Source organism: Sander lucioperca, chromosome 4 (genome assembly GCF_008315115.2).
Source record: "Sander lucioperca isolate FBNREF2018 chromosome 4, SLUC_FBN_1.2, whole genome shotgun sequence".
Lineage (NCBI taxonomy): Eukaryota > Metazoa > Chordata > Actinopteri > Perciformes > Percidae > Sander > Sander lucioperca.
This window is the reverse complement of record NC_050176.1, coordinates 14,467,110-14,494,117: the sequence shown is the minus strand read 5'-3', so window position 1 is coordinate 14,494,117 and position 27,008 is coordinate 14,467,110. Positions and strand designations below refer to the sequence as shown.

The 27,008-nt window shown below is 41.9% G+C and overlaps 1 protein-coding gene across 5 annotated transcripts; it reads left to right on the top strand.

The window, feature by feature from the left end:
* Positions 1 to 1,016: 1,016 nt before the first annotated feature.
* radil (Ras association and DIL domains) lies at positions 1,017 to 26,764 on the top strand. 5 transcript variants are annotated; one of them, XM_036000844.1, is made up of 22 exons: positions 1,017 to 1,396; positions 3,431 to 3,521; positions 3,623 to 3,641; positions 3,808 to 3,922; positions 4,926 to 5,430; positions 8,655 to 8,762; positions 9,373 to 9,488; positions 9,592 to 9,774; positions 9,855 to 10,566; positions 11,356 to 11,486; positions 12,769 to 12,806; positions 12,960 to 13,111; positions 13,299 to 13,411; positions 13,705 to 13,821; positions 14,872 to 14,995; positions 17,764 to 17,936; positions 18,423 to 18,573; positions 18,875 to 19,101; positions 19,653 to 19,995; positions 24,078 to 24,130; positions 24,904 to 25,043; positions 25,314 to 26,764. In XM_036000844.1, the coding sequence occupies exons 3-22, from the start codon at positions 3,631 to 3,633 to the stop codon at positions 25,411 to 25,413; spliced, it is 3,612 nt and encodes a 1,203-aa protein (XP_035856737.1). In that variant the 5' UTR covers positions 1,017 to 1,396; positions 3,431 to 3,521; positions 3,623 to 3,630; the 3' UTR covers positions 25,414 to 26,764. The 5 variants fall into 5 exon arrangements, with proteins under 5 accessions (XP_035856737.1, XP_031145373.2, XP_035856735.1 ...); XM_031289513.2 differs by having other exon boundaries at positions 23,991 to 24,130; XM_036000842.1 differs by lacking the exon at positions 3,623 to 3,641 and having other exon boundaries at positions 23,991 to 24,130.
* Positions 26,765 to 27,008: the final 244 nt, after the last annotated feature.

The window sequence follows — 27,008 nt, the reverse complement described above, 5'->3', positions numbered from 1 at the left end:
TTAAGGTAGTCATTCTTGTACATTCACCTATATTTATTTATCTATTTATTCTATTGCAGTTTGCAAATTTATTCGATTGCAATTAATTGTTTAAAAATGACAGGGCTCCTTTCCTTTTTTTCTCCTTTATTTAAAATAAAAATGAATAAGAGTAGCAAAGCTATAATAAGCAAACAAAAAGGAGAATACAAGTAATTGAACGCCGTTCCTTCTGATACACAGCAACTGGATATGGTTTATACATACAATCTAATACGGGACCCCAAAGTCTTCTCGCTGAACCAAAGTGTTTAACATTGAATGTATAAATGAGATATTATATAAACAATTATGAATAAATACAGACAAAACATAGGCCTACAACCATGAAATTGTGAAATCGTTTTAAAACAGCTCAATCAGATGAGGTGGCAGTAGCTCAGTCCATAGGGAGTTGGGTACCGGAGGGTCGCCAGTCCCCGTACGGACCAAAGTATGGAATGTGGACTGGTAGCTGGAGTGGTGCCAGTTCACCTCCAGGGCACTGCCAAGGTGTTCTTGAGCAAGGCACCAAACCCCCCCTAACCGCTCAGGGCGCCTGTCCACCATTCGCAGTCGTAGTGACAGAGTGTAAATTGTAATTCAATAAAAAGTATGAATTATTGTTATAAAATGTTTTGGACTTTGTAAGAACTGCTTAAAATAAATTGAAATTAAGCTGTAATAAATTCAGTTATTAAAATAAGTAAATTATAAATATAATAAATAAATCACCTTTAATAAAGAAACGTATAATTAAATGTAATACATACATTTTCCCATTGAGGGATTAATAGCCTGCTTCTTTTTCTTTAAGAATATTTTATAATAATGACCTCATTGAATTACCACAGAATTTCATGGTTATACTTTATATTTTGTCTATTTATTTCATTATTATTTATTTCATAAATATATTTCCATTATTAGCCTATTAAATGATTTGGATCCCCATTTTGCCCATTGCCACAGCCTCCATGTTGTGCTTGTGCCGCCGGTGCCCGCCAGGCGGCGGTGTCTCCGTACACTCGGCTGCCAGAGCAGGTGCGCCGAGGTGAGGCAGCGCGGAGAGCTCGGGTGTTTCCGTCGCGACTCGGCAGTGAACCGCTGTGGATGTGGGAATGCGGTTGCCGGAGGCAGCGGGCATTGCTGGACACTCGGCTGAGATGTGCGTACAGAAACAGGAGCCCTCAGCGGTTGGCTGTCGTCCAAGTTAACGGGCTGTTTTGGGGAATGTGCGTGGCAGCCCCGGACGGCTGGGTGTTGCTCGCCAGGGTTTTTTTCCCCCCTATTTTTGCCGGGGATTTTAAGGGAGACGGAATGACAGAGAAGCCAAGAAGGATTCCCCAGCACTATGGAGCCACGCATTGCAGGCAGCGTGAGTACCAACGCAACAGACACCCAGGAGAGCCCTCATGGGACTGGGCTTGTCACTGCTGGAATCACACAACTTTTCCAGGATCTATTTTATTAACGGGCAGATGCGCCACAGCTTTTACCATCCTCATAGTTTAAAAACAGCAATTTTATTGTCATTGTTGTTGAGTGTTGTTCACGTGTCGAAACAGTGTTCACGATAATTGATTATTCATTGTGTGTGATGAGCTCGACTACAATCATTAGACAGACACACCTGCTGACCGCGAGGGGCCGGGGCTGTATAGCTTTTAGTGCCGCGCCTGGCGAGTCATCAGCGGATTAATTTCTGAGGATTTTCTCCTGCCTTTTGTTGCTACGGCGGTTGCTACTGACGACCGCTGAGTCCAAAGTCGTAAACAGACGGACGGACATCAAAGAAAGGGCAGACCCATAGTAGTCACAAGTTCCTTACAATATTATGTAGCCGGTTTAAAGGTGTTAAAAAAATATTCTCAACGCAGTCTTTATTTCTGACCTTCTAGCTGTTTAGACAAGGACAGACAGCAAGTAAAAAAAAATGTGGCGGAGAAGTTGTAGTCTGTGTGTGACATGATTACCAAATGTAACACTACCTCCTGGGTCACAAAACACAACCGACCAATGCAAAATGTAGGCCTCTCTCTCAGTTTCTTGTGTGGACGCAGGAGGGGTTCGTTGGTCTCAGGATTGAGTTAACTGCGGCCAAGTAGCCAGATTACTGTGGATTAGCAGGCATTTAAAATAGTCACGTTATCCCACCAGTGCCTGCAGAGTCAACTACAACAACACATTTTCGGATGCCTGCCAAATATTTGCTGAAAGGAAATTATATAGCCTACATAGTATAGGTGGATAACTCAACTGCACAAGTTGCAAGCAAAACAGACGTGCATGAGATGCTTTCATCTGCTGACAAATCTGCTGCTGTCAAATGTTCAGTTGCTTCCTAATGTAACCTGCATGAAAGGTCTTCATTGGTCAAAAGAGTTCATGCAAAGCCTGGAGTGAAGCTTGACTTACCTTGTGCAGGGACATGGACTGGAAACACACCTGTTTATTGAGATGAAATGCATGACCTAGATACAGGCAGACAGTGTTATTTTCTGTTCACTTTATATATTCAATCAGTTGCAATGATTATATTTTCACAAGACCGCTAATGGATAAACAGTCAGTGCACTTGTAAGGGAAACAATGCAACACAGTTGTGTTATATATACACATATATATATATATATATAAAGAAATTGGTCTTTTTGGATTGTTGGTCGGACAAAACAAGCAATCTGAAGGCGTCGCCATGGGCTCTGGTTCATTGATGAGCATTTTCTGATACTTTCTGTCATTTTATAAAGAAAATAATACATGGTTAAAAAAAATAATAGGTAGAAGATTGGTAAAGAAATGAGTCATTAGTTTGTCGAAAAAACCAAGTTTGTGCATTTTAGAAGTGCAAAGTAGCTTTCCATTTTCTAAAGAATTGAATGAACCAATCATATTATGTAGTATATTAAATGCTGGATTTGAATGTCATATTTTCCATTGTTGGTAAAGATCAGCCAACATTTTAAATTAAAATTTAGTGGTGAGTCCTAAAAGATAAGATGAGACACTGGTTAAATGCATTCTCTGAAGGCGAAGGTCAGTATGTGAATGTATAATGTGTCAGTAATCTACTACAGTACAGACAAACTGGATTTTTGAAAAGTTGGTTTCTAAACAAAATCCACTTTTTATCTGCAGGTGAATCTAAGCTGTACTATGCCCTGAACTCAGTCAAAAAATGTATTTGGCAAGCATTACGTAATATGATGTTGATTTGCAATTTTGACTCTGGTGTTAAAACTGCTGAGTTCTGTCAAGAAATCATTAAAAAGCAAAAAGCCACAGCAATATTATCTGAATCCCTGTGGATGTGGGAAAAAAAGTTAACCTCAATGATCAGGAAGTCAGCAGGAACTCTTCAGTTTTGCTGTAAACTGACATTAATATCGTTCTTTGTTTTCTTCTCCAGTGTGAAAGGTGACAGTGAAATGAAAAGCATCTGACCCTCAACTGTAAACCTGCTGCTGCACATCGGAGTGACAATACGTAATAGTATCAAGGTACTGTACTCACCAGGTGCATACAGTTTGGGTTATTTATCATTGTCTGTTTATGGGGATTTTACATAATAGATTTAGGGGAGATTTTCTTTACCTTACAGATCTACAAATGTTCCACAAGTAAGTGTAAAGATGTAGCCGTGAGTCCATCATCACCTTTTTATGCATGGACTTTCTGCATTTGAGTGGGTGTAAATATTTGAATCATTTAAGATGGATTCAAATCCTTTAAAATGGATTCAAATAAAGCATTTAAAATGTTAATAAATATTTCCTTGCTCACCAGTTGTGGAGTTTGTGAAGCCAACAGCAGCATCATGTTCTACGGTTCTTCCTCTGGGGCCAGTATGTCCCTACCGTCCAAGAGCCGCCTGAAACGCCAGAGCAGGACCTTCACACAGGTACACACACACACACACACACACACACACACACACACACACACACACACACACACACACACACACACACATTTTGCCATTTTGGTCTTAATCTCAAGAGACTAAGTTGAGTAAAGGTCAAATTAAATGATGAAAACAAACACACTCTAGCAAATATTAATACAGTTTTTGCTGAAATGCTTGGCACTGCACTATACCTAATAATACCTATTCCTTAAAGGGCCAGTTCACCAAAATTACAAAATCAACAAACATTTTCTCACTTGTCTCTGGTGGTATACAGCCAATGTAGAAAGTTTGACTTTATTTGTTTTTGCGATATCTTAAATTGATTACTCAGTATGTGATGCTGTGTTTGGAAAGACGTGTTGTCGTTCAATTTTTAGCCCCTAGCTAGGATCATGACTCTAGGAATAGCGGTTGCCTATTTTTTCATCTAGCGCCACCATAATGTTCACGTTTGTGGTTTTGGGGCCAATAAATCTGGTAGACACACACATGTTCACCCCTCAGGATGAACTGTAACAACTGTGGTGATCCCCCACTAGCACCATCATCAAGTCACTTTTGTTTTTTATGACCAAATACCTGCAGGTCTGACATTTCCACCAGCCTCAGCTTTACTTTGTGTTAAGTGCTGATTAGCAAATATTATGTTAACCTATCTATATATCAAACTAAGATGGCGAACATGGTAAACACTGTTCCTGCAAAACATCAGCATGTTAACATTGTCACTGTGAGCATGCTGATGTTAGCATTTATCACATTTAGTTCAAAGCTTCTCTGTGATTGAGTACAGCCTCACATTGCTGCTAGCATGGCTGAAGACACTTTGTCTTATTTAAATGTAATTTTCCAATGGCGTGTGCACCGGAAACAAAATTCAGCGCATTTTGGTGAACTGACCCTTCAATAAACAATGCAAGAAACATATACTGTAAATAATGTCTGTGATAAAGTGGCCCTACAGTGCATTTAGTATTGTTTGTCTGTTCACCAGGTCCTGTACCGTACTCTAAGTTACAGAGACCGTGTCCCAGTAGAAACTGGGACAAACACTCGTGTGGATCGGCGCTCGACGACTGAACCCCCAGAGCGACCGGCAGACGACCCTGCTGAACTCTCCACGCAGAGCTCAGCCCCTGGGGTGCTAAAGATTTTTGGAGATGAAATTTGTGCCGGTGCCAACTACAAGAGCGTCCTGGCCACGCCGCACTCTAGTGCACAGGAGCTGGTGAAAGAGGCACTCGAGCGTTACTCTCTCAACAAGAACGCTGCCCACTCTTACGTCCTATGTGACGTGATTGGGCGTTTAGAGGGGGGAGGCGGGATAGGAGGAGGGGGTTGGCGAACTGAATGTTTGCGTGCGATGGGGGACAATGAAAAGCCACTGTTGCTCCAAGAGCTTTGGAAACCCAGAGAAGGACACGCTCGCAGATTTGAGCTGCGCAGGAGAGCAGAGGTGGAGGAATTCAACGCCAAGGAGAAGGACACCATCACTGCTGGTAAGGACACACACACACACACACACACACACACACACACACACACACACACACACACACAATCCAGCTGGTCTAATTCCCTTCCTTTCTTGACTTGAAACTCAGCAGAAAAGCACAGCTCGTTACCTCCTCTGCAGTGTGTGTGTGTGTGTGTGTGTGTGTGTGTGTGTGTGTGTGTGTGTGTGTGTGCACAGTGTGTGCAGAATAAGAGCTTTTGTCACAGTTATTATCCTGTAGAGAAGATATTGTTCCTGGCAGATAACAAGAGTTTCTTCATGTGGAAGTGCTGTTGTGGAAAGGCAGGGTTTTATTAGAAACACACACACTTGCAAGTTCAAATGAGCACTTAAAGAAAAACACACACACAAATGCACCCACACAAAACCGTGCACTGGAAATGCATGGACAGCTGGTCGATTGATTGAAAGCTGAATCCTTTGCGACCGGAGGTGTGGATGGGTGTGGGCATTCTAGTGTTTTTATGAATGACACATTTCTACTACAGACACAATATCAAGTACCTGCACAAAACTGTACTGAGTCACACTTGAACTGTGTACACTGAAGTGATATTACTGTTTCCGGGAGACATTCACTTCATTCTGTTGATAGATGTCAAAGGATAATGTGTAAAAAAAATTGCACAGACTCATTAAAACTACTGTTATGACTTTACATCTGCAAGGTTTGCGAGTCACACACAAACACATGCACACACTCCCCCCTGTGCATCATGTTGAAGCCATTTATAAACACACAGTTAGTGTACAACAGTGTTCAGAGAGATGGAGCAAGTATTTCCAGCCTCGCAGTCACACTTTGCACTTTGCAGCCACACTAACATCTCTCATGAAGCATGCCACGGCTTGCTGGTTGCTATGGCAACTTGTATGGTAGCCAGAGAGTCAGTCAAACATCTTTCTTTCTTATATATATATTTTTTTATTATTATTGTTGCACAATACAGTTATCGCACACGTTTCTGACAAGACACAGGACAATATTAACCACCAAGCCATGAAAAAGGAAAAGGTTGGTGTTATTCTATTTTTTTCTTGACCAAAAACCCTTGATGCCGACCATTTCTTGAAGCTGTCTGACTTCCCTACACTGTCTGTGTCTGTCACAAATAAAATAGTTTTGTTTTTTAGAAGGGCCATTCAGTGTTAGTAGTAGTGTCTTAATCTCATGAAATGGCGTATGTATGACACGCCAATTCGTATGCCATTATTGGCGTGTTATCAAGACGCATACTCGGTTTTAAGCATGTTTATCAACACCGTTTGGCCTCCATTGACTTACATTACCTTGCGATTGCGTGTGAATTTACGCCGTAGCGAGTTGTATGAAAGGGCGCAAAATCCGCGTAGGGAGGATGGGTTAAACGCAGGACTTTCACCCAGGAGAGCAGGGATCGCGTCCCACGTGTGACGTTTCCTTTGTGTCCCGCGTGTGATGTTTCCTTTCCACGTTTGTTCTTTTCCTAAACCCAATCCCGTTCTTCTTTTCCTAATCCCAACCGTTTCTTCTTTTCAACCGTTTCTTCTTTTCCTAAACCCAACCGTAGCGTCCCGATAACACGTAGCCTCGCGATAACACGCTACGTGGCTACGTTCTGACGTTGCAGACTGCCGTCAACTGTATACAGCGTAGACATACACGCGGATAGTTCAAAATGCGTACAGATAACATGCCACTTGGCTTTAGGAAAGTGGCGTGTATGTTTATGCGAAGTCATGATGTTATGTTGTTGTGCACATAATTGATAAAGTAGCATCTCCTCTGGGCTGTGTCTAACCTTTCTCTCTGGCTCCCTCCCAAACAAACGTGCGCAAGCACCACTTCAAAGCAAGGCGCCACTCTGCGTCTGCTTCAGAGCAGAGGAAGGACTGGGATTCTACTCATATAAACTACTTCATTTTACAAACAACTACACAATTTACATAGTTTCCCTTTTTATTTATTATCAACCTGAATGTTTTTGATTGGTTAGAGTTTTTACAGGATTACAGCAACTACAGATGATGGATCGTTTTTGCTCCTTTTTCAGAGCCCGTAAGTTATTTATAGGTATTGCGGTGTAAAGACCATTTGAAAAAATATATTAAAAAGTGTATATTGGAAAATGTTACCAACCCTACCTTTAATTGGTGGGGACCACGGATTACTATACATTTTGTGTGCTAGTGAGTATTTACAGCAGGACTATGTATGTTGGATTGACTCAAAATAAACTGCAGTAGTCATTGTAATGAAGGAACATGTTACTCAGTGCAACAAAGTGTTTCTAACACTTTGTGGACAGCTCTATGACACAGAGGTATAACATATCAGGCTTTGGCAACAGAGACAATACTTGATAATAGAATCAGTTTATAGTTGGTTTTCGTCTTTTCACCGGATTTGTTTACAATAACAAAAAAAAGATTATCACCAGCTTTTCCTTTTAAAAGCATTTCTCAGTTCTTAGAGACATGTCAGTTACACAATGTGTCTAAAAATATAAACAAAAATATAATGCTTCCTGAATACATATTATTCCACATATTTTCATTTTTACACTAACGTTTTCTCTTTTGTGTTCACTCACTCACACACCCTGGAGTCACTTTCTCTTTACTTCTCTGTCTCTCACTTGTTGTCTTTTTTTTCTCCCCTGGTGTATGTGTGAGCGTGCATGCACATGTGTGAATTGTGTGTATTGTTACACACACTTTTTTTACAGTGAGATAGCACTTTAAAGGTACGGTAGGATTCTCATTAAATACATGAACACATTACAGACAAATTAATTGTATTATCAACCTCCTATGATACAATGTACATTCCCAATTTTGCTGATTTCAATTATGATCAAATCAAAAACACCCAAATTGACCCAAATGAAAGCACTAAGCGGAATATAGGCTATAATTTGTAATTAAAAAAGGCAGTTTTGGTCTGACTGAATACTATATCTTACTAATTTGACAGTGATATGTTCAAGGTGAAAATCCTGTACCTCACACCTTTAACTGTATCTCTCCTTACTAACTGCTGTTGTGACTCACTAGAAGCACCACAGACTCTATTTTGCTCCACGGTGCATGCGTGTCTTGTGGTGTGCGGATGGCGTTTGTGTATATGGGGGTTTTCTGTGCGTGGTGTTTTGGTGAGGGGGTGTCTTCTCAGCCTACCCCCCCCCCCCCCCCCTTGCCTCCCTAACCCCTCCCACCCTGCTGTAGGGCCCAAAACCTCCCAATTCCTGGCGGCTCTAATGGGTCGATCTGGGCTGGGCAAACACAGGAGCTCCCCCCTGCGGTCTGGTCGAGCGGTACAGTCCAGCTCTAAAGGTGGGGACTGGCCTCAGGTAGGGTGGCTGTCAGTCATTGCCATGGAGACCACCTCTACCTGCGTTGTCACCAGCGCCACCCCCATTGCCAGTGATTCTACGTGTGTGTGTGTGTGTGTGTGTGTGTGTGTGTGCGTGTGTGTGTGTGTGTGTGTGTGTGTGTGTGTGTGTGTGTGCGTGCAGAGCCATTGCATGGCCTCAAATTCCTCTAATTAAAGTCATGAGGAGTGCTGGACTCACCTTTCATCAGGTTCAATGTTGTCTGCCACATGTGCTGCTCCATCCAGCACCATTTACTTCATCTGACTGTTTTGTTGTACTTAGTTTCCAGTTAGCTCACACATGACTGTTATGCACTTATGTACTGTACTTTACCCAGACTTCACTCATGAGTCAAACATACATGCTAACAATGCACATGTCATGTTTCAGTACACTCTCTTCTTATTTTCACCTTTCCTTCTGTGTCCTCAACCTCTCTCTCTCTCTCTCTCTCTCTCTCTCTCTCTCTACTCGGCCTCTTCCTTTTGCTCCTTTTTATTATTCTCCTAATGTTCTCCCTTTCCCTCCATGTTTTCACTCTCTTACTCCTCCTCTTTGCCTTCCTGTAGATATTAATGCTCAGGCTCGTAAGCTCCAGAGGAACAGGGCGAAGGGGACGCTGACCCTGCCCCGGTCCAGCAACTCCTCCTTCTGCCGCAGCCTCAGCGAGACCAGCCTCAACCAGGTGTGGCCTCACACTCAAGCCTAGTCAGGACAACTGATTATTATTCATGGAGCTGTTGCCAGCCTGCCTGAAATCCTGTGTGTTTCTGTGCGTGTGCCTGCAGCTGGGAGTCGGAGATGAGCCCAAGCGTTATTACTCCACCCTGCCAGGTCCCTTAAGGGGTCGAGAACGTGAGGCGGCTTCCAGCGGCAAGAGGAAAGAGGAGGGGAGTCAGGGAGGAGGAGGGGTGAGGCACTCGCTTTACCAATCCCCACACCTCCTGCTGCTACAGGGCTACAATCGGCAGGTGAGGATAGGGAAGAAGCGTTGTGTTGGAGATGTCCAATACATCTGATTGTGTGATATTTATCGTGCTGTGTGTTGCAGGACTGTTTGGTGTACCTGCTGAACAGAGAGCAGCACACAGTCGGTCAGGAGACTCCATCAGCTCGCCCCAACATCTGCCTCTTCTCTCCTGACATCCTGCCCCTCCACTGCCGCCTGCGCCGAGTCCCTGCACCCCGTCGTAATGCCAACAGCAACAACAAGGGAGAGGAGCTGGGGGAGAGCCAGCGGTCCTGTGTTGCAGTTGAGCCGGTGCTCCACGCCACAGTTCTGGTGAACTTTTCCCGCTGCGAGCGCTCCACCACGCTGCGACACGGTGACCTCCTCTCCTTCGGAGCGCATTACATCTTCCTGTACAAGGACCCCACAGGCGCTAAGCCTTTGCCTGCTCAGACCTTGGCACGCCTTCGCTCCCTGGGGCAGCTTTACGATGCAGGGGTGGAGGAGGGAGAGGGCAGCGCTCAGACTTGTAAGATGTGTGGTTCCGTGCTGAAGGACAGAGCAGCAGTGTCAAGTGGTCCTGCAGTCAGACGCAGCTTCAAACCTCACCTGGTAAAACCCCGCAGCGGGGGGCCGGTAGCGGGAGGGCCCCTTAGTTTGTCAGGAGGGGAAGGAGGAGGAGGAGGAGGAAGAGGAGGAGGAGGAGGAGGAGGAGGAGGAGGAGGAGGTCAGAAAAGAAGGCTACAGTTGGACTTTGACCAGGCTCATGAAGACCAGCTGTTGAACAGGATTGTGTCTCTCATAGAACCTGGAGGTCTGTGTGCTGATATACAATATGATAAGATATAAGATGGCCGTTTCACTTATACAAAGCAATGTTTTTATCTCAGTTACCTCTAGTGGTATCTAGCCATGCAGATAGTTTTGGTTTTGAGAAATCCGTCTCTGACGACATTCTGCCGTCCCCCCAATACAGTGGAGGTGAATGGAATTGAATTTGTGGTGCCCAAAGCATTAAAAAATTATACATTTTTTATAGTTTTATATCTGGTAACATTTTTATGTATCAGGGGAAATGAGATGCAGAACAACAAGAAGAAGAATAGAATAAAGTTGTCACTAAACAGACAAATACACACGTACAGTTTATTACACAGGGATTTGGGCACAGTCAACGCTTAGTATTGAAACATGGTTAAACACTGTCAGCAAAACAGTCCCATTTCATTCATCAGTATTTTTTACTATTGTTTTTTTTTTGTAGTCAAAGGGTATTTATAAGGGTATTTTAGGAAGAAGTGTCCATGAAAAGCAACATCTCCCAAAATCAGTGTCCTTGTTACTGCAAATAATCCACAGACCTCAATGTCAGCTGTTTTCATAGGGACTTTTTCCTCGAGCGAAAGTAGTTCAAGTGATTTTTTTTTTTTTGAGCTGCATGATTAGATAGATACCACTAGAGGTAAATGTTCTCATTTATATCACTTTATAAAAAAAAAACAAAAAAACGTTTTAATAACTTGGGTGAACTGACCCTTTAAACTCTCTTTCTCTCTCTCTCTCTCTCTCTCTCTCTCTCTCTCTCTCTCTCTCTCTCTCTCAGGAGATGACCATAAGCTGACACCTGCCTACCTGCTGTGTCTGTGCATACAACACTCTGCTTCGACCTTTCCACCTGGGAGTTTTGGAAAACTGCTGCTCAAGATAGTCCGGCGAATCCAGACCATTGCATGGGTCAGTGTCTGCCTAACCCTGTCTGTCTCTCTGTGTCTGTCTGTCTCTCTGTGTCTGTCTGTCTCTCTGTGTCTGTGGTACTTTGGTCTCTACTTAAGATGACCTCGTGGAGATACGGGTCAGCCATGTCTGGTCAGGTGAATAGTTAAAAAGGGTAGCATATCACATGTTTTGTACTGATTACACACACACACACACACACACACACACACACTCTGTATTATTATTTGAATATTATGCTCATTTTCAGGTTCATAATTGTATTTAGAGGTTGTACCAGAATAGGTTTATGTGGTTTAATTTTCAAAAAACACCATATTTTTGTTGTACTGCACATTGCTGCAGCTCCTCTTTTCCCCCTGTGTGTTGAGCTCTCTGTTTTAGCTACAGAGTGAGACATCTCACTTCTGTTCCATCTTTGTTGGGAGTCGCACATGCGCAGTAAGCACTGCTAGCTTGTCAGTTGAGTATGAGGGAGTGCCACGCTAGCAGCTAGGCCAGCGTTATGACGTGTGTCACAAAGTGACGCACGTTTGTCACGGAACTAAAGGCTGGACTACAATAGAGCTGTTTGTTTGTGAACAGTGTTTTCTCTGGAAGATGGTAAGTCCCTTTGGGGTGGACTTTGGGCCTTTTCACTTTGTAAACCTATAACATACACAAAAAGATATATAACACAATAAAGGAAAGGGAAAAAGCCAAAAAGCACAATATGAGCACTTTAAAATAAATGCATTTAGAAGATTGTAAATATAAAGGGTCTCCCCCAGGAAACCCAGATCCTGATGCATCAATTTAGTCAGGGGATGAACTAGGAGCCACACTCTTTAGATATATAGAATTTGCTGTGTGTAATGGCATCTCTTCTCTTTTGTGTTGTATTGTTTTATAAAAGTATACGTTTTATATATAAGCAATGGTGGTTTCAGATTAGGTGGTCTGCCTCTGCTATAAAACACTGCGGGAAACGCAGAATATGGTATGGCCTGCTGGGTTTTATTCAAAGGGTTTATATCTTTTATCCAAAATGGGTGTTGCAAAAAAATAAGGGAGGCGGGAATCATCTTATAAATAGAGTAAGCTTTTATTTTATTCAGTCCAGTGGAGCACAAAGTATTTATCAGCATGCGTCGGTGTGAGTGTGTTAAATGTGATAGTGGTATTTTATTTCTGCAGGTTAGTGATAGCGTCATGAAGTATGGTTCTCCTACGCAACATCTAAAAGTTTAATGAGCATTTAATTGCTGTGTGTGTGTGTGTGTGCCTTGTGTGTGCCTTGCAGGAGAGGACAAAGGAGCTGGCTCAGAAGCAAGCTCAGCAGTGAGTATCGCTTTCGAACAGAAAGAGAGCATGTGGGCTCATTTACCGTTTTTGAGTGTGTTTAGTGTGTCTATCTAACTGTGTTTAACCCTCCACTCTGTGTGTGTGTGTGTGTGTGTGTGTGTGTGTGTGTGTGTGTGTGTGTCCATGTAGCCAGGACCCGGCCTCCTTGTCTCTACTCAGTATCTCAGACTTGATCCCAGACCTGCAGACTATCTTCTTCTGGATGTCTAACTCCATCGAGATCCTCTACTTCATACAGCAAAGAGCACCAGCGTACACACACAGCATAGAGACACTGCAAGGTACACACACACACACACACACACACACACACACACACACAGATTATGAATGATGAGTGTGGAAACAACTTGGCTGAAATGTCATTACTCACACTGACATACAGTAGACAGTGATGCAGCTCCATCTCTCCCTCCCTCTCAGCATATATCTCTTAAGTATGTCTCTATCTCTGTCATCTGTGTCTAGGCTCAAAGGAGTCGTTGCTATCGGCGACCATATCAGCCAACGAGGAGGCAATGACTATCTTGGAAGAAGTGATCATGTACACTTTCCAGCAATGTGTCTACTATATCACCAAGGTTATCTGTCACCGCGGCAACGGTGCCATCTTCTTAATGAGCGAGACTTTTTTTATCTTGTTTTTAAAAAAACGGGCGAGATGAATAATAACAGACCCTTATTCAAACAGAAGACCTGATTGAGTTGTTACACACACACACACACACACACACACACACACTCTCAAGCAATCACTAGAGGAGGTCAGAATATGAATAAGTTAAAGGTTATTTTGCAATTTCGGATCACTTCCATCATAACGTGTGTGTGTGTGTGTGTGTGTGCGTGCGTGTGCGTGTGCGTGCGTGTCTAGGCTCTTTATGTAGTGTTACCAGGTTTGTTGGACTGTAATCCATTCCCAGTCGACAGCTCTGAGCCCTGCTGGAAAGGAGGTGTAGGGTTTCCTGAACCTGTGCGCAGGGTCCTGCAGGTAAGCACATGTATTGTATTGTATTGTAGTACAGTCAGGGTTGTCAGGATCATGAAAATTGTATTGATTATTAATTGTCATAAAGTGCCAAAAAGAAAACAAAACGCCTTATCTTATTAAAGTAGTGTAGAATAGGATTAGAGACATGACAAAATGTGTGGATTTATTTCAAAATAAGTCAGAAATATTTATGAAAAAATAATAATTTTAGAAATAACATAATTTTTCAGTCTCTAAACTCGGAATTTTAACAAGAAATTAAAAAAACTTAGACTTTACTGTAATTCTGACATCAGTCTCAAAACATAATATTTTAACACACACACACACACTAGTAGTATTACCAACATGATCTTGCTTTGGTGAAGGGTGATGCATAGAAATGGCAAAAAGACAAAGACTTGATGTGACAGACAGGAAATAGAAACTTGTGTAATTTTTCAAAGTTCAATAAATAATGATAGAGAAAACAGATCTTATGTTTCTAAACTGGGTTATAACTTATTGAAATGAATCAGCAAATTATCAGCGTGTGTACAAAATATCCTAACTGTCAAACACACTGATGCACCTGAAGGGGAGATGTTCTGCTAAGAATGAGACACACTTGGTCCACAGGTCAGAGTGGACTGTTGACACCTTTCTTTATTTTGCTTCATGCAGCAAGAAATATCATCTCATATGAGCTGACAAGGTCAAGGGCGAGACAGCCAAAACGCTGGCTTCCTTTTTCCACTTTAGATTTTTCAACCATTTTTATCCTTGTGTTTTGTTCTAAAAGTTTGTTGGGACCTTTCAGATTTTTGCTTAAACATTTAAACCTAGCTTACCTGCCTAAGGGTCATTTGTTTTAAATTAAAGGGGAGAAGATAATGTATATATCTGGCTGGAACTTGGGCGATGTATATAAAATGATGAACAAAACACAACCAGATTACTCTAAAGTCTTTTCTTTCTCGGTGTAAACATCAAATGGCTTCACTGAAGAGATAAAAGCAACAATAGAGCAACATCATTTCTATGCTCACCTGTGTGTGTCTGTGTGTGCAGGTGTTTCAGAATGGCCAGGAGCTTTTGCAGGGCTTCCAGGTTCACCCAGAGATTCAGGCTCAGATGTTCGCTTACCTCTTCTTCTTCTCCAATGTATCGCTGTTTAACCAGCTAATGGACAAAGGTAGGGCAAAAAGCATGCACAGTCACACTCCATTAGACCTCCCTCAGGATTTGTACAGTTGTTAGTGTGTGTATGTGTGTGTGTGTGTGTGTGTGTGTGTGTGTGTGTGTGTGTGTGTGTGTGTGTGTGTGTGTGTGTGTGTGTCCTTCCTTGTGTCCTTGTCAGCATTTTGACAGAGACTAACCCATATTTGTCCTCAATGCCCTTCTCCTATCTGCATTCTGTTTCTCCCCCCTTCTCCTCCTCCTTCTTGCCTTCCTTCCTTCCATCTGGCCATCAGGGGCTGAGACAAAGAAGAGTAGAGGTGGGACTGGATGGAGGAGAGAAAGAGGGGAGAGAGAATGGGGGGGAGGGGAGTGGAAAAGGTCAGAGTGAAGGGTAAAAGGCTAGAAGGCCGCCCAGTTGTTGTGACGACCTCGCTAATAGTCTATTACTTTGTCTAAATAAAGAAAATAGTAATTTACCGCTGGCTATATCCACATGTCAGACCACCTATCTCTTGCAACCTCTCCACACCCTCCCCGTATCTTTAGCCACACATACACACACTCACGCACACACCATATGTCTTCATTAGCGGTGGAGACAGGAGAGATCACATGTCTGGCAAAGGGAGAAGGAGAAATACCTTTATATTCATGCAGAGGCTACCCTGTCCCCCTCCTCATCTCCACCTCCCTCTCTCCGTCTGTCTGGCTTTCTCTTTCTCTCCACCGCTCCCCTTCTTTGTCGCTCATTGATATTTCTCCACTGGTGGTGTCCATGGTAACGGTGAAGTGAGTTTGTGGCAGGTAGCGCTGACGTTTGCACTGGGCGCTTTGCAACACTCACTCTGTTAGCCTGATAATATGGCAACTCAGGAAGCGGTGCAATATGGCGCAGACGCTCTGCTTTGTCCTGGATTTGTATGATCGTGTGTTTTGACACCTTTCAGACTGTTTGTTTGAGAGTGTACAATCACTTTTCTGTGTTTAAAGGTGAGTGTGTGTTTGTAAACCAGCTGCTATGAAGCATTATGACACATTTGCTAAGAGGTTAAGTGATGTCTCGTCCAGTTGCGATGCCCCACACATAGATTAGTGTATGCCTAGACATAAGCCTATTACATGTGTGTGTGCACCCAAAACATATGGCAGAATATTTGTGTGTGTGTGTGTGTGTGTGTGTGTGTGTGTGTGTGTGTGTGTGTGTGAGTGCGCGCACATAAAGTAATGCTGCCAGTTTATTTTCTGCCTGAAGCTTTCTGTCATGTCTAAGTTGCAGAGGGAGAAATTCTGTGGCAGACCAAAATGTGTCACAAAGTATTGTAAACTGTCAAGTGCCAAATAACTTTGACGTTGATTGTCTGATCAGATTCATAATCCTATTTACTTATTCTGTGATTAGACTGCTCCTGACTTAATTAGGACTGTAGATTTTGGTTACACGCACCTGACACTGTCTTGAATATTACTTGAAGAGTCCAAACCCTTTTCATAATTCTTTGACTTAAATAAATGTCTTGCCAGTTTTAGACTATTTAATTCAGGCAAAGTTCTTGTACCGCAGATTGTATTTCAACATTTAACATTTGAAAACTGTGGCTTCTTTTGTTAAATGAAAATGAAGTTTTATATTATGAAAATTCTCAAAGTAATGGATTTTAAGAAACAAGTTCTGTCAGGATTAATTTGACAATTAAAGTATCTGTATTTAGGTTTTTATACACTTCTATGTTTTGTCCTTTGTCTATGATGACTAGTGTGTGATAATAAACTTGAATATCTTTGGGTTTTCAACTGTTGGTTAAACAAAGCAAGTAATGAAGATATCACCGTGGGATCTAGAAAAATTGCACCTGTATTTTTCACTATGAGGACCAACCAATTGATCAGTTAATTGAGAAAATAATTGGCAGATTAATAATGAAGTAATTGTTAGTTGCAGCTCTACATTAAGTAGATGAAAGTTATTGTGTGGGTACGGACGTTGAGTTGGAAGAGTGTTGGGGCCTCATTGTACATTGCAGTTTGTATTTAGTGTACTTGGAGTGTGTACTTTTATTAATTGTATTTCATAGTGTTTGTGACTACTTGCTGAGTGCAGATGGAAAGTAGCTAGTAGCTAAATCTTGTAAATCTCTTCTCTTTGTATGAGATTAATTCTTTTTTACATAGTCCCTGATTATAAAAAAAAATTGATATTGAAAAAGATATTGCTTTAGCATTTGTAAAGACAATCGGGTATCGTTGGCATTAGTCCAGTTGTTTGTCATTGTTTGTATCAAACCCCAGCAGAGGCCTGAGCTCACATTGGGGGGTATTTCAGAAAGCTTAAATAGGAATTATAGCTGCAGTGAGGTAATGGAACGACAGATTGACAAATTCAACTTATCGCTTGCTTAACTTGCCACAAAACTTCCTTTCAGTCCTTTTGATGTGATCCAGAGAAAGAAAGGATTACACAGAGTGAGGAATGCTGGCTGTGTGCTGTTTTTTTTGTCAGCTGAGCCCCTCTGCAGCAGTCGATTTGTATTCTGCAAGGAATAGGCAACTGGTGGCTGTTGCTATTGTTTCCTTGACTTCAATATCAACTTATTTAAAAAAAAATGATCATCATCTGTATTGTCGTATAACACACACGGCCTCTCTTTTACTCTCCCTTTCTCTCAGACATGCACACACCCAAGAATAGAAAATCTACTGCAGTGTCTCTGATTAAATATCCAAACACTCACTTTGGTGTGTGTGTGCGTGTGTGCGTGTGTGCGTGTGTGCTTGTGTGCATAGGTCCATCTCGGGGTTGGTTCCAGCGCTCGAAGGTGTTGCAGATTCAGGCTTGTTTGCGGATGGTCATGGAGTGGGCGAGCAAGTCTGGTCTGGGACATCTGGCTGACAAATTCTTTACCAAACTCAACAGCACTGTCTCCATACTGGCCACGCCCCCACAACAGCTCACACAGGTACCACACACACACACACGCACACGCACGCACACGCACACGCACACACACACACACACACACACACACACACACACACACACACATATCCATATCCACCCATAATCGTATACAGGATTGCTAGCTACCACTAACTAGCTGGCAATACTTTTAGAATAAACAGAGCTTAGCATATTAAACTGTGTTTCTAAGGAGGCCATCAGTTACAAAGTATTGCTGTTGATATAATTAATCCTGTAGTCCTCAAAAAAGGTAACAGAGAACAGGAAAGCTTTGATTGACTGTTATCAATTGTCTCTACTGTTTGAAAATACATCCGACAGAACTGTTGTTCATAAAGCAAGGCACTATGATCAGCTATTGATTGATGATGTCTTCGACAAGGTTTAGCCAGGAGCACATCGTCTTGCCTCCTGTGATTGCTTGGCTTTATTAAAAAAAAAAAACTCCCAGGACTTCTGATTATTTTCTCTTCTCTGTGTGCAGTTGAGTTGGCGAGCTTTGTCCAGTGAACACCCGGCTCTGAAACCTGTCCAGCTGCACAGGATTCTCACCCAGTACCAGCTCACAGGAGAGATAGGCCCCGTCCCAACATGGCAACCCAGCAGCGAGGATGAGGCGTATATATACAGAACAGGTACATGTGTGAATTTGTTAGTATGAGTTAATTTTTGTGGCCAGTAGAATTGACAATCTCATGGCAACATAAAGCCTTTATGTTATAAGGGCTTCATATCACTGTATACTGTACATGATTCGCCATCTGTTGCTGAGTTGAAGCTACTCTGGTTTCTGACTGGCTGAACTTTGCTTTGTTTGTTATTGACTTCTCCATGCAATCATAAGTAATGGATGACAAAACAATTGATTAATTAATTAATTTATTAATGATGTATATGTGTGTATAGGTGAGTTAACATCAGTTTGTGTGCATTTAGTGGACCTCCTGGAGAGCTTTGAGAACCACCCTCCCATAGTGCTGCCCAGCTCCGGCTTCAGAGTGGACCTAGACAGCGAGTGTGTGGAAGACAGCGTCTACAGACAGCTGCTCTACATCCGCCACTACCTCTGGGGGCTACGCACCAAGATGCAAACACACACCAACACTCCCAGTGTGCACACACACTCCAACGGAACCAACACAGCTGACTGGCCCGACGTTCAGGTCAGAAAACACAAACTCCAAACTGTCAAATGCAATACACACACATCTAGCAGTAATCCAGGCCATGTGCCTCAGCAGCTGTGGCTGTTGAGGAGTTCCTCATAATCCCATAAATGAAAGACAAAAACCCTCTACTCCAGCCAACCCGCACACACATACACATACTCATGAGAAACGTAGACATGGTTAAATCATGGTTAATCTGATTAGTCTTTAGGCTGTCTAATTAGTGGGAACGGCTGACTAGACTATAATCCCTAGTGTTACTGCACCCTCAAATGTACACATACTGTATATACACACACAGAAACAGATATACACTAACAAATATGTCAAATGGTAGATTTTTCTATAAAATAATTATACATCTCTTAAGTCAACTTAAATTGGACTTATCTAGGAACAAAGTGTTTTTTTGCACTGCAACAAGAAAACCTTTTTGTAAGAGAAAGATAACAGGATTATTTATTTTAGTTCCATTTTCTAATCATTGCACCCTCGTTTTAGACCTCCTACTGTCCCCTTAAGTCTTTCTGTCCAATCCGACACAGAGGGAGCTGTTGCCTCCGGCCCACAGCAGTCCTCGCTCTGGGGGTCCTGGGGACGAGGTGGCGGCAGAGACGGGAGAGGAGAGACGACGGGACAGACCCCCAGGCCAATCACACACACACAGCCTCAGAAGGAACGGCACCATCCACCACACTCGGGCAGCAAATCCAGACCCGTCCTGCCTGTTGACGCCTCCCAACACCCCGCTGTACCCGGATGGAGGAGGAGGAGGAGGAGGAGGAGGAGGAGGGCATGTCATAGGTCCCAACACCCAGACTAACGGCTGCACCAGCAGAACTGTGGCAGAGTGTAAGACCAATGGACTCATCGCCAACGGACTGGAGGGTAGGCTGAATATTACAGGAGGTGGACAAAATAACAGGAACACATGAGCAGTATATTGGAATCCAGAACAGAAACATCACAATATATGGCCTTAAAATTACCACTGTGTAATCAACATCTCTTAAAAAAAGAAAAATAAGACTGACTTTTGCAGGGCTATTATACTATGTCACATATTGTAAGGTGTTTTGTTATTTTGTCCACCCCAAATGTGCAGTTTAAGTTGTAAACAGTTCATTATATACAATATTGGGAATTCACCTATCCAACTTTTTCCGATTCGGATACCTCAGGTCAGGGTAACTGTTGATACTGAGTACCAATATGGTACCAGTGCTATCTTTTTCCCAACTTTAAAATCTGTATATCTCACTGCGGGAACATATAACATGAGGTCAGAGTTTGCTGTGGCACCAAAAACTGAGCCAGTCATTACTGAGTGAATGTATTTCATAGCGGAAACACAGAATTTTATAAAAACATTAATTTATTTAATGTTGATGGGCCACATCTTGGCCAATACCCGATCCGCTTAATAATTAATTTCGTCAGTGTTTTGTGCATCCCTACACTATACAACTTTCGGTGGCCTACTACTTCTGCATACTTTCAGCTACAAAAACAATTCAAATATCAAAATGTTCAGCTCTTTAAGGACATGTGTGCTTGTATTCAACTTGTTTCTACCATTTATACTGTTTCAAATGTTAAGCTTTTTACTTTTTGCATTGAAAGTCAATGGAGCAATCTTTAAATCCTCTTCAGGCTTCTTCCACTTCGAAATGCTACTCCTCCCATATACTTTCACCTACAGACGTCATTCAAACTTTATACTATTTGCAAAACCTTCATGTATTAAGTTTAGTGCTTCTCTCAGGCTTTTTCTGTATTTTTAATGGGTGTGTATTGCGTGACTTAGAATTTTTGTATAGAGTTTGCATGTTCTTTCAGACTTTCTTTGACATACTATACTATGACTTTTTCGACATGCTATACTTTGACTTTTTTGGCATACTATACTAGGACTTTTTTTGACATACTATACTATGACTTTTGTATCACTTTTTGCGACATACTATAAAATTACCTTTTTCAATATATTATACTATGACTTGTTTGTGCTATGACTGTGCTATGACTGTTAACACCTGGTGGCACGGTGACTTAGTGGTTAGCAATGCACCAGCAAGTAGACACTGCAGACTCTGACCCTTGGTTCGATCCTCAGTCTGGGCTGACCTTTTTGTGGAGTTTACATGTTCTTTCAGACTTTCTTTGACATCCTATAGTATGACTTTTTCAACATACTATACGATGACTTTTTTCGACACACTATACTATGATGTTTTTCGACATACTATGCTATGACTTTTTTTTATCACTTTTAGGGCATACTATACTATGACTTTTTTAAAACCTTTTTTCGACACATTATACTATGACTTTTTTCGAAAAAGGCTACTATACCCATGACTTTTTTCTATATACTATACTATGACTTTTTTCGACTTACTATACTATGACTTTTTTCGACATAGTATATTACGACTTTCTTATCAGTTTTCGACATACTATGCTATGACTTTTTTGCGACATCCTACACTATGACTTTTTTCGACTCACTATATGTATATATTTTTTCGAATAAGGCAACTATACCATGACTTTTTTCAACATGCTATGCTATGACTTTTTATACATTCTATACTGTGACTTTTTATCACTTTTTTCGTCATACTATACCATGACTTTTTTCGACATGCTATACTATTGGCGCTTACCCGCTGCTAGTACCAGCTCTGCTCGGCTTGGCTCAACTCGGTCGCAGTGCCCCGTCCTCCATTTTCCATTGCAGATTTAGTACCGCCTCATGCATTGAAAATATTGAACACAGCTGAGTGAGATTTCCTAATTTGACCCAACCATTTCCCATTTTGCTAACTCATTCATTACTCTTTCAGTTACTTCTTCATTCAAATTAAAGCCGGCAATTCAGTTTAGCATCAGCTTTTACAAAAACCTTTATACAATATTGGTATTATTCAGCTTTTTCTTATTAGTTAGAACCATTTCCACATTCCCCAGCAACTTCCCCTTCTTATACATTTTAACCAGCAATTCAGTGTAGTGACAGCTTTTCAAAAAAAAACTTGAAATATTCCACTTTTGTTTGATACATTAGATTAGACTCAGCTTTATTGTCATTGTGCAGAGTACAAGTACAAAGACAACGAAATGCAGTTTGTGTCTAACCAGAAGTGCAAAAAAGCAGATAAGTGCAATGTGATATACAAAGTATAGACAGGTGGTGCATAGAAAGGACAAGAAATATATTGCAGTGTTATAAGAGCAGAATAAATATGGCTATGTAATATGAACAACATGTACAGATATGCGCAATGTAGTAGCAGTGACATTATACTAGTAGTAAGAATAATATAGATATATGCAGTGTATTAGCAGAATATATAATAAGAAAAACAGAATAAAAACGGTTATTCTGTATGAACCATATAGACAGATATGTACAGTATGTGCAGTGTGGTAACATTATAAGCGTAGTAAGAATAAGTGTATGTGCAGGATGAATAGTATGAAGAGCAGTAGAATATGGCTATGTATAGGTGTAAGTACAGTATGTACATCTGTAAATAAATAAATAGAACAGTATGGGTGGGATAGGGTAGTGCAAATTGTCCGTGTGTGTGTGGGGGGGCTTTGTAGGTTAATTGTCACCGGGATGCAGAGCAAGAGTTCAGTAGGTTGACAGTGACAGCCGCAGGAAAGAAGCTTCCTCTGAACCTGCTGGTTCGGGTGCGGAGAGACCCGAAACGCCTCCTGGACGGGAGTGGGGTGAACAGGCTGTGGCTGGGATGAGAACAGTCTTTGATGATGCTGCGCGCCTTACGCAAGCATCGCTTATTATTGGTATTATTCAACATTTCAATAAAATTCATACTAATTAAAACCATTCCCACTTCTCCAACTACTTTACCTTCTTCTTATGCTATTATGCCAGCAATCCAGTTTAGCTTTGGCAATTTAGTTTTTCAGCATTCACAAGCATTATCTGCAGGAAATGCATTTTCTAGTTAGTACAAAATATACACACTGCGTAAAAACTGTTGCACGTTATCATGAAGATTAAGTTGCTGGTATTGCAATCAAATTATCACTGGAACTGGCCAATGTGAGAAATGTTTACACTCCACTAGACACATAACATTGAGCATGTTCTGTTATGTGGCTCAGTCTCTCGCTTGTGTTTCTTTACTCAGTCATTTTCAAAGACAACAGGACATATTAATAACACCTGTACAATGTTAGTGGCATTCTAAATTCACTAATATCTGCATTTATTCATTACAATTATTTATATTAATGGTATGAATGACTACAAGGAATGTTAAAGGGATCACTTGTAGCAATGAATTAGCATCAACTCTGCACCAACAGATACAGATTTTTAGCCTCTTAGCTCATACATTTGGTTGAAGTCTCGGATGCTCTCGTTTTCAGCTGCAGCAAGCAGCTCCTAAAACACTCTGAGCAAATATACATTCATCACCATGTCCTGGAACGTGATTCCAATTGGAGATAATGCTGATCATACTGTATCAGAATTGTGGGTCACTCTGGTTGTTTTGGAGTTGTTCTATTGCCCAGTGGCCAAAAATCAGCTTTAAATTTGCACGTCGTCTTTGTGCAGTTCTGTAGAAATGCTAAAGCTCATAGGTCAGCTCTGTGCCTCACATGACAGCAGTGTCTCTGCTGTGCAGTCTTTACAGTGTAGTGAGTGTGACATCTGCAGGCTTTTGTCAGAAGCACGTTTGTGTGTCAGATTAGCTCTGTACCATGTTGCATGTTTCTCAGTATCTTTGTGTGTCTTCTGCACAGCAAGATCTATTATGTCTGTCCAACCCCATAGCGAGACCCTGTCTGGTGTGTGTGTGTGTGTGTGTTTTTGTGCATTTGGGTGTCCGTGTCCTCTGCAGGGTGTATTAGTGGGTGTGAGTTTCCTTTCCCTGTATCCTCCCTTGGCGCCCCTCCCCTTCCTGATGACTTGTGTGTGGTGTTTGTAGTGGAACTGGACAAGGGACCCTACGGACTGGGCATGGGACTCATAGACGGCCTGGTGAGTTGACGGACGTTTGTGACAGTTGGTTTACTATTTTTTCTAGTAGAATAAGTTAAAAACACAAAAACATGTTTAAGCTACATTGAGGGCCAGATTCCAAAGCTTGGTATTGACAAAATCCTTAATATTGATACTGATGTGACAACATTTTGGGAATGACTGTTAGACTGAATAGTTAGTAATGTGGATGTGATGACCAAAACATTGGAGGAACTTTTTTTTTTTTTTTTTTTTTCTTTCAATTATATCTTCATTCAATTTTCTATGAATGTGTTCACATGTAGATCCACTAGAGTATAAGCTGTATTTATATTGGTATCTGTTTTCTAAAAGCTTTTTTTTTTTTTTTTGAAATTTAGAAATTAGCTGATCAACAACTTATCAAGCAAAAATGCAATGCAAGAATACAGGTTCTTATTGCTGCTTCTCAAATGTGAGGATTTGGTTCTTTTCTGTTTTATATCATTGTAAATTGAATACTCTTACCAGCGAGAGTTAAGTGGTAACACAGCATGAGGCAGAAGTACTGTTGCTATGGTTACCTGCAGTTTATTATACCTTTATAGACTTGATTTAGAGCCAAAGTCAAACTGTTGATCACAATATTCCAAGGGTCCTGTAGAAGTTTTAACAGACACCTGCCAGATAATAAGAAACAAACATAGTCGCCAAGTATTTTCATTGGCCGCAGTATAAATTAATTTGTCAATCAGCTCTACCAGATGCTCACCTAAATAATGGACATACTCTAACACTTCTCCCTCCTGCAGCACACTCCTCTCAACGCTCCAGGCATTTACATCCGTACTCTGATCCCTGACGGACCTGCTGCCTCCGACGGCAGACTGAGAATCGGAGATCGCATCCTGGCTGTGAACGGGACCAGTCTGATAGGAGCAGACTACCAGAGGTACAGAGGATGTTCCAGTGGTGCTGTTTGTGACCCTTACAATGGGCTGGTGGCTGATTAATGATACTGCTGGGTGATATTGACTTTGATGACAGAGTGAGCAGTCATCCCACAATGTTAACCATACCCATGGCTGTCAGCCTCTTAAGTCAATTGATTACTTTGATTGATTGGTGCGAGCCCAGACAGTCACCCTTACTCTGTCTCTGCTGAGCTTCATGTAACTGGACTCTCTTTCTCTCTTTACTTCCTCCTTTATGCTCCTTGCAGCGCGGTGGATCTGATCCGTCTGGGAGGAGGTCGCCTACGTTTCCTGGTGGCCAAGTCCGACCCCGACGTCTCCGAGAAGATCAGTGCCTCCTCCTGCTGACCACCTCCGAGCAACCGCTGCTCCGCCCAACACACTACACGGGACTGGAGTGTTAGGGCAGCAAAACAACGAGGGATACAGATAGTGTGCACTGCTGAACAGCATACACACAAACACACACCCATGCGTACATACATGGCATGAAATATGAATGTGAAACCTAGCAACAGCACAAAGCCAAGCAATCAAAGTGGAGATAACGCTCCATGACTCCACCCTACAGCTGCCAGACCTGCTTCCCTCGCGCTGACTCCTACTGGGTTTGTGTAACAGACAGAATCCGTAACCGCGACATCAAAGGAATATGCTGCGAGGAAAATTTGCCTAATTAATCAGCGGGTGAGGTCTAACCAGCCCCTATGCAGTGTGATGTTGTTTAAAGCACAGTAGACTTTAGGGTTTTCATTTCTCTTAAGTCAGCGCTCGGAGCATGTGCGCACATTGGCCTTTTTCCACCTGTATTTTAGAATAATTTGTATTAGTAATTCAGACATTAAGTAGCGTGGTAAAATAGCTACCCAGCTCTCAGACAAAAGGGACTCAAACTGAAAATGTACTTCATGATTCTAAAAGCGTTTGCAGACAAACAAGACGACAGCCTCAGTAAACAGCGGGTCTTTTACATAGTGCGTTTAGACTTGAATGTTTTATAATCCGGTTTGTTAGCAACTCCCAAAGCACTATCACTGTCTGCTCAACAGACAAACGATTGTGTATGAATGTTGACTTTTGTACCAGAGAGTGGGTGGAAGAGGAAGAGGAAGAGGAGGCAAACTCAAGACATACAGCCCAGCTCCCCCATTTAACCTCACCACTGGACTTTATACCTCCACTGGAAAACAGATGAGCTATTGAGACTGGGCATGCACAGGGGATGTGCAGCTGTTGTGGGACATTGTTTATTCATTACTGGATCATCAAGACCACATGCTTCAGTCCAGAGTTTCTGATGCACAATCCTGTTGTGTTATAACCAGACTTTTGTTGTGAATATATGCTATATGTATCTGGAGTTGTAAATAGTCATTTGTAAATATTTAACACTTGGTCTTATATTGTTTGGACATTTAAAAGAGAAACTGCATTTGGGGAACTACTCAATACTTTTTTTCTGAAATATATTCAATTAACACTGCAACCTACTGATGGAAAAAAGAAACTATTTTCAGGAATACAACTTGTGCACTGCAGAACTGCTCACACAGGTAGTTAGCTGCACTTTTGCTTCAAGGGCAACCCAAATTATCGAAAATGTTTTTCCTTCCAGTGGTATCTAGCTTTATTTTATTTATTTATTTTTTACTTTTCTAGGTTTTGAGATACTTGTGTCTCTGAGATGTTTGCCTCCAATTCCTCCTGGTTGTAGCCTGGTTGACACCAGATCCTTCTCAGTTGTAACTGAGAGTGGGTCTGGGAAAGGTTCATTGACAGTTCATTTCCAAAGGGGCGTCACCAACAGATGCCGCTCAAATGCCTCTGGGCGCAATTGGATAGTCCTTCAACCAATCAGACCAACGATCCGGGTGACGCTGCGCTTCGGTAGCCGTCATGTTGAATGTAAACAAAAAGCTGCTCGCCGTCGCTGCGCTATCGTC

Coding starts and splice junctions, on each gene's coding strand:
- radil (XM_031289513.2), top strand. Junction 13,112..13,298: donor CAGCATAGAGACACTGCAAG/GTACACACACAC, acceptor ATCTGTGTCTAG/GCTCAAAGGAGTCGTTGCTA. Junction 13,412..13,704: donor GTGTCTACTATATCACCAAG/GTTATCTGTCAC, acceptor GTGCGTGTCTAG/GCTCTTTATGTAGTGTTACC.